Source organism: Brassica oleracea, chromosome C6 (assembly GCF_000695525.1).
Source record: "Brassica oleracea var. oleracea cultivar TO1000 chromosome C6, BOL, whole genome shotgun sequence".
NCBI classification, from domain to species: domain Eukaryota; kingdom Viridiplantae; phylum Streptophyta; class Magnoliopsida; order Brassicales; family Brassicaceae; genus Brassica; species Brassica oleracea.
This window is the reverse complement of record NC_027753.1, coordinates 30,708,825-30,717,400: the sequence shown is the minus strand read 5'-3', so window position 1 is coordinate 30,717,400 and position 8,576 is coordinate 30,708,825. Positions and strand designations below refer to the sequence as shown.

The window sequence follows — 8,576 nt, the reverse complement described above, 5'->3', positions numbered from 1 at the left end:
CATGTTAACAACCTTGACTAGGGACCTAAATAACTTATATCATCTTTCACTTATAGGGTTTCATGATCAAGTCACGTACTTGATGACCTATAAGAATGATATAAATTAGTTTGAGACTTTTATTTAATTATTCAATAATCAAATAAATCTGAAACAATTTCATTAGTTTGAATACATAATCAAATGTATGTCAATATGAACATCATATCATAAAAATAAAGCCTCCCACTAAAATCAAGATCACATCTTAAGATACTTAATATCTATGATTGCAGTATGACTCTCATACTTAGGCCATGGAAGAGGCCTGGTCAATGGATCAACAACATTTGCATCCATTGAGGCTATTCTAAGGTTCTTTGCTTGGAACTCTTCCAACTCACTGCTCCTCCATTAGAACAAAAGATGAAACCAACTTGTGATCGAAAATCATCTTTGTCATTTTGAAAAACTGGCATCGCTGTAACCACTTACAGCAAGCTCGTCACTTTCACCATAGACCAAACTTATCCTTATATTTCTCAAATACTTGAAAATAATATTGACCTTATGTCCAGTGAATTTCACCTGGATCAAAATGGTATCGACTCTTTATACTCAAAGCACATGTGTTTCTACTCATGTGCTCTTGCTCATCATGTGTACATGGACACTGAGTCTTGCTGAGAGTTATCTCATGAAACATTGGTAAGAAGCCTTTCTTGGAATCATGCATTTTGAATCTGTACAAGACCTTATCGATATAAGTATCTTGACATAATCCAATATGTTTATTTAATCTACCTCTATAGATTCTTATTCCAAGAATATGTGCAGCTAGTCCCATGTCTTTCATTAACCTCATGCGTTTCTCGAACTTCTTCGGGAAGTACTTTACTCCCACTGTTCTTCTTGGAAATAAATTCTCTTTTTAGAAAACACCAATCCGATCAACAAACACTTTGATCTCGGTGGGTTTGTAAAAGTAAACGCATATTTTTCTAGAGTGTTTACCCAAAAGGATAATGGAAGATCTGCATGACTCATCATTGACCGAACTATATCTAACAAAGTTTGGTTTCCCCTTTCAAATACACCATTCAACTGTAGTGTTTCCAAAGGGGTGAGTTGTGAAACAATTTCACATTTTCTCAGATTATCATATAACGCTTGTCTCAAATATTTTCCACCTCGATCGGATCAAAATGCTTTAATTTTCTTATCAAGCTTATTATGTACTTCATTCTGGAAATCTTTGAACTTTTCAAAACATACAGACTTATGTTTCTATATAAACATAACCATGAAGTACTGATAGTTTCCTCTAACATTTATACTCATTGTTCCACATACATCAATATGTACAAGTTCCAATAAGCTCTTAGCTCTTTCATTGTGTCCAGTAAAAGCAGCTTTAGTCATTTTACCCAACAAACAAGATTCACATTTTTCATGTGATTCGTAATCAAATGAGCTCAAAAGTCCATCACTATGAAGCTTTTGAATGTGTTTCTCACTTATGTTGTCCAAAAGATAATGCCAAAAGAAAGTTTGATTCATGTCGTTAGACTTGAATCTCTTGGTACTAATGTTATAAACATGCATGCTTTGGTCTAGAACATAAAATCCATTCTCTAATGGACTGCTACCAAAAAGATATCACAATGATTAAATAAACAACGCTTGTCTTTAATCGGAAAAATGATATCCTTCCAAATCCAAACAAGGAATAATATCTCTGCTTATAGCAGTTACATAGTAGCAATTCTTAGTTTCCAAAACCATGCCTGAAGACAAAGACAAATAAATGTTCCTACAACTAACGCAGCAATTCTTGCTTCATTCTCACATGCAGGTTCACTTGTCTTTTCTCCAAGATTCTACTGTTGTTTAGGCCCTGGATATTTCACAAATATGAGCACCACAACTGGCATCAAATACCAAATGAGTTGAATCAGAAATAGTAACATTTACTTTTATAACATAAATACCTGAAGATGACGTTTCAGAAATCTTCTTCTTTTTCAGATCTTCCAAGTATTTTTCACAGTTTCTTTTCCAATGTCCAGGGCCATTACAATAATGGTACTTATCAACATTAGAAGGACCAGGCTTAAACTTAGGAGAAGGATCAGACTTGCTCGGATTCGCAATCCAGCCCGACTTACCATTTCCTTTGTTCTTACCTTGTTTCTTAAACTTGTTACCTTACCATAAGAACATTTGGGGTATCCTTCTTGATGTTGGGGTCAGCTGTTTTAAGCATCCCATGCAGCTCAGTCAAAGTCTTAGTCAAGTTGTTCATGTTGTAGTTCATAACAAACTGATCATAGCTTGACGGCAATGACTGTAGAATTAGATCGGTCGCCAACTCTTGGCTGATAGGACAATCCAGCTTAGCCAAGTTATCAATATAACCCATCATCTTAATGACATGTGGACTAACTGGACCATCTATTGGTAGCTTGCACTCAATGAGAGACTTGACCGTTTGGTATCTCTCAGTTCGAGCTTGCTCCTGAAACATACCTTTCAGGCTAGTGATCATGTCAATTGGTGAATCCACGTTCTCATATTGCTTCTGCAAATCTGAGTTCATGGTTGCCAACATAAGACAACACACCTCGACCCTATCACTAACATGCTTATCATAAGCATTTCTTTCAGCATGTTGGACATTGGTTTTAGGTTTTTCAGGAAGAACTTTTTCTAGAACATAGTCATTTTTTCTCCTGTTTGAGAACAGTTCTCAAGTTTCGATACCATTCAAGGAAGTTCGACCCAATCAATTTGTCCTTCTCAAGGATAGATCGCAGTGAGAATGAACAGTGGGGAGTTGACATTTCTGGAATAAAAGAATAGCAAATATTAATATGATGTTCAGGAATTAGAGAAATCTTAACAATTAAGAAGACTCCTATTATATTTAAAACATTTTCCTCAAATGAATATAATAATCCAAGATCCATATTTCACTAAAATTCGAGTGAGCTTTGGCTCATCGCCCGAATGTTTAGCTATTTAGGTAAGCAACACTTTGCTAATTATATACAAATAATTCTTGGTTGTCAGATGACATCTTATGTCTTATCCAACCTATGTCTCTAAGCCCAAAACCGTTTTGATAGCCTAGTCAATTAAACAATTCTTATATTCATATGGTAACCGTTACCATCTACCTCACTCATGTAATTGCAGACACCTTGCTTTGGCAAGCCCATCTTACAACGAAACGAACCTTGATAGTTGATAAGATTGGGTAGACATCAAAAATACTTGAAATTAATTGAGGAACGAATTTTAATTCAATTTCAATTTATATTTAAAATTTATATCTTATATAAAATATAAATATAACTAATACATATCTAATATGTATTTTAATTAAATTATAAATAATTTATTTATTTTAATCTAATTAAAATAATATATTATTTATTGAATAATATTAGTTCTAATCCAATTAGAACGATAATAAGTTGATTTAACCAAATCAATATATACACATGTATATAAATATCTAAATCCATATCAACACTTTGATATGATCGAGATAATCTAAATATATTTATTTACATAAATAACTGAGGCATTACTATAATGCATATGTTAAAATGTAAATAATATATTTATACAAGCAGCAACTACACGCAAGTTCAAGTCAAGACAATACAACATGTGAAAACTAATCGACTACAATAATCATAATGTTCATATTGAATAAAATTATTCTGAACATAAGCGCATTAGTTTTCAAGAGCACCACAAACAAAAACATATATCTCCATACAGGCGTTTGGTTGTCCACAATGTTCTAAATTACCATGCCTTTATACATCTAATATATAAAATCAGCGTATTTGTACCGTAATCAAATTAAGGTTTTCTTAACATGCGAGCATATCAATTTATTATCTATACCAAATTATAGATTTAACAAGATGTAATTTCAGTATTAAACAATTAGGCTCTGATACCACTGTAGGAATTCATACCGGTTTATAACAATTTATAAATCCACCTACGAATTCATAAGCCTAGAATCTCATGTTAATACTGAAATAAACTTAGATCTTAAAGTTTCGGATATACCTGGTTACTCGCAGCGGAAGGATAAATAAACAAAGTCGAGAATTCTAGCACTCCAAATGTCGTGCCTCTACCGGTATCCACACGCACACAAACTGGATCGATACGGGATGCTAGTGCCGTCGAGATCAAATCTCAAGCTATTAGGGTTTCACGTGAGACAACCTCGCCTCTTTTTCTATCTTATAAACATATATATATGTACCACACCCATCAAACACATACGTGACCTAATTGTCACATGGGCTGAACCCTTTAACCAATTCAACTAATTGGTTTAATTGCCCATTAAGATATGCATATTTATATGTATTACAAGATTAATACATATCACATATATATATAAAATGAATTCATAATTCACTAACCCAAAACTCGTTTTAATCTGAATTAAAACTAATTGTAACTTGATACAATTTGCTCAGGTGTGTGACCCTGTAGGATCATATAATATTAATAATGAATTCTTAATTCATAGATTATAAGCGGTTTCTAGCAAAACATTATAACCACCTAATATTATATGATTGTCAAACCTCGACACTACGACTTTTACTAGAGTAAGTACAAATGATTTTAGGACATTCCCAACATCACTATGGGCCAATGTCTTACGTTCTGCTTATGGGCTTCTCGTTTGAGCCGAGTATTTGGCACCATTCAAGTAGAACAAGATATTTCCAACAGTTTTGTTAGTTTCTTCATTCCGACGTTATGCGTCGTTTATTTGTCAAACCTAACAACTTTGGTTAGGTTTGTGATATTCTCCGTTGGTTATCATGAACGATTGGTGACTTTCCGATGATTGTTATGGAAATACCGTCCGTTACTAAAGCCACCATGGTTTCATTATTTGAAGAGGAAGGAAGAAGTGTTAAGACACTTAGGTTATGAAGATATGTTGAATTTATGGCTTTATTGGTTTCAAAGCAAAAGAATGTCAATGCCATGGAAATTTACATTAAAGCATGTTATCTCCTACAACGGGTGTGTTTGGAATGGATTGCGATGTAACAGATAGATCGGATCCAATGATCTTCTTAGAAGAAAAATGCATTTACTCACAAAGATTGAGAGCCACAAAAAAGATCTTGCAAGACCGAGAACGAAGTGGAGAAAATGTAACGAATCAGCCTATCCTACGAATGTGTTAGGAAACATCATATTACTGCTATCTCTATTAAAAGTTCCTTTCAACAACATGTTTGATGTATCTTATGTTTCATGTAATCTATTACATTGATTTAATATCAATAAAGTTACATGTTTAAAACAAAAAGAATAACAAACAATCAAAAATATGTTAAAGGAATTGCATAATTTCGGTATGAAAGTCTTTCTCAGAAAAAATATCGTATGAAAGTGGGAACTTTAGACTATATATTAAGTTGATTATGAGAGAGATGAGTAAACAAAACAAATGAATGTGGAAAAGATTAAGTCAACTGCAGATTAAGTCAACTGCAGATTAAGTCATTTTTAATTCAAAAATTTGATCTACATAACGAAGAAAAAGTCTTAAATCTGCATCTGTCCATACCAAATTTGTGGATAACCTGTGGGATCCCCACACTGATAACATGCGAAACACGTGGATAATACAAATTAATAATAAAAATAAATTTAAATACGATTTTTTTAAAAACAATTTACAGGTTGGTTGGTATTGTTGGGTCTACCCCGCGCTCGTCTCATTTAAAATAAACTCAATCCACCCCTACATTAACAAATTAAAATTTTCAAATCAGTCGGTAATGAATTTCCTGTTATCATTAGTTCATATATGCATTAAAGGAAAGTACAAATTGACATGAGTGCATATTCATTAAAGGAAAGCACAAATCACCCATCACTCATGAGAATTCATTTAAGGAAAGCACAAACAACACTCAAAATTTCAAACCGGAGCCTTTGTATTTTTCCTCGATGATCATGTCGATCTTGTTTTCCATCTCATGAGTCAGATGGTTCTTGAAGTCACCCACTTCTCCTTTGCGGAAAAAAGTAAAGTAAGGCACATTGTTGAAAGTTTTTCCTGAATTATTGACCTCCATACCGCTTAGATTACGCAGAGAACAAAGCTCCACGATCTTGTCCACAGAACCGTGTTCTGCTTCTTCCTCAGTGAATGGACAACCCAAAAACTCCGCAAGTCTCTTAACCTGAGCAGAGGGCGCTGACTTCATTTCCTCGTACCTCATGAACAGAACATGTTGAGGATCTTCCAAGCTATCCCTCCAATAGCTCAATACATGTTCCCAAAACGGTCCAAAAGAGCCAACTCCCTCGCATAACGACTCAAACAAAGACTCCATGTCTACTTCTTTTTCAAGATGAGCGCACCTGAAATGCCATAGCGATACCAACACGTCCTTCACGTTCCTGCACACGTACACGATCTTGCAAGGAGAGTCCTTGAGGGGTAACCGAAGCGTGTGGAATGGCATGTGAGTCGAGAACACCCTCGGAGATGAGAACTTGGTCAGGTCAGGTGTTGAGCTTTTGAGATACAGATTGAACTCAAAGAAGGGTACTATGCCATGAGGATTATCGGACTGAAGAGGGTGAAGATCATCATCATCAGAAGAACTACTGTTCTTCAATCTCTCAAAGAGAGCGATGGTGAGAGCTTTTAGCCAAGTGGTGCCTGATTTAGGGAAAGAAGCGAGGATTATATCGGTTTCTTGAGGCTTGAAGCCTTTCTCGAAATTCAGGACACCTTGGAGAGTGTTGGGGTAGTACCAACATCCTCTGTAGTTGTAGAGGTTCCCTATAAAATCTTTGTTCCAAGGAAGTGAAGAGATTAGAGTCTTGGTTTCTTCGCTTAAGTTGTCTTCCCTCATGTGCGGGGGAAGCTCCTTCTCATTCATTTTCTTTTGTGAGCTTGCGGTTTCAAGTCCAAAAGCAAATATCACCATTTTTATAAAATGGATGGATGTTTTGACTGGTTGCTAAAAAAAAGATGTCTTGATTGGTGGTTTATTGATATTTTATTATATCTCTTTCTTTTGTAACGTAGCACCTCTGGCATGAAAAGGATTTTCAAAAATTATTAATATAAATAATAGTATAATATTAAATGAACCAATATCTATCGAGAATTCGGCCAAAAAAACACTGAACTTTGCGGAAATTGCCAAAAGAAACCTGGACATATGAGCTAGCCAATAAAACCGTGAACTTTTGTTGACTTTTTTAGTTTATTAAGAAACTTATGATTGACTGACATGAAGAGGTTCAAGATGCATTGCCAAAAGTTGAGTGCTTTGCATCAGATGTTATGAAAATTAAAATGGAGATCGAAAGCATGAAAACCGTGGAGGAAAAGTTGAAAGAAGATGTCAGGAAGGCGAGCAATGAACTTAAGAAGCTGAATGTGATCATGAAAGTGGGTTTTCTGGTGGTTTGTTTAGGCGTTGTGATATGTCTTGTGTTGATCATGTTTGACAAAGCAGATGGGTTGTCTTTGAATAGCTAATAGGAGACTCTGTTTATGTAATGGTAATAGTTTCAATAAGGTTTTAAGACTATGTTTCAGTAAGGTTTATGTTTTACTTCTTGATTGTTTATAGAAGGACAAATGAACACACCAATGAACAGACCATCAAGATAAACAACATGATGAAAACACAAAGATAATAACCAACACTATCTTCATTGAGAGTTTCAAATTAAAACAGCAGGAAGAGAAGAAAAAAAAGGTAGTTCTTGTTCCAAAAGCATTCAGACAGAGACACCATCATAAACGACACACAACAAAAGCATATTTAATATTGATCTAAAAGAACCATCTTCCCCACGCTGTTGTCTGTGATGGTTGAGCTTGTGAGGATTGGGGAACTTCCCATCGTGATAGTTGAGCTTGTGAGGATTGACCTTGTGAAGATTGAGGAACTTCCCATGGTGATGCTTGATCTTGTGAGGATTGAGTTTGTGAGGATTGAGCTTGTGATGATTGAGCTTGTGACTTGCCAAAATGTAGTCCCTGTAACATATAAATAAATTGTCAGACACATTACCGATAGCTAAAAAACTAAGACCCTAACCAAGACCCTAACTTGATATTTCCTTGGTCTGCCTCTTGGTTTCTTAGGTGGGCTCTGAACAAAAGCCTTCCGACATGTATTCTTGTAGTGCCCTTCTTCTTTGCAATTAGAGCATGTCATTACCCTGTTCGCACGGCTCAGCTTGGTAGTAGACACTGTCTCATTGGTTCCCTTCTTTCCATCATAGTTTTTAGGCCTACCAGGCTTGCCATTTCGATTAGGTGGTGGAATCACACCTAATCTATTGGTCCGAGGCCACTCTATCATCCCATTTACAGGTCTGATCCCAAAACTGTAGGTTTCACGCCACTTAGAGGTTGTGTAGCAAAGAGCAACAAATTCAGAAAGTTTTCTTCTCACACCAAGGATGACCTTAGTAGCATAATGCAAGGAATACCATTCATTTGCCAGCTTCGACATGCACAAGTCTCATTCTCCAAATTCACCACATATGACTGGTCT

General features: G+C 35.3%; 1 protein-coding gene and 1 pseudogene across 1 annotated transcript; both read right to left on the bottom strand.

The window, feature by feature from the left end:
* Nucleotides 1-1,859: 1,859 nt before the first annotated feature.
* LOC106297981 lies at nucleotides 1,860-2,822 on the bottom strand (annotated as a pseudogene).
* Nucleotides 2,823-5,824: 3,002 nt separating this feature from the next.
* On the bottom strand, nucleotides 5,825-6,941 carry LOC106299308 (cytosolic sulfotransferase 1-like). Its single transcript, XM_013735419.1, has one exon. The coding sequence runs from the start codon at nucleotides 6,936-6,938 to the stop codon at nucleotides 5,958-5,960; it is 981 nt and encodes a 326-aa protein (XP_013590873.1). The 5' UTR covers nucleotides 6,939-6,941; the 3' UTR covers nucleotides 5,825-5,957.
* Nucleotides 6,942-8,576: the final 1,635 nt, after the last annotated feature.

Bases quoted from the DNA above. Each gene is read 5' to 3' on its own strand.
- LOC106299308 (XM_013735419.1), bottom strand. From the start codon at position 6,938: ATGAATGAGAAGGAGCTTCCCCCGCACATGAGGGAAGACAACTTAAGC.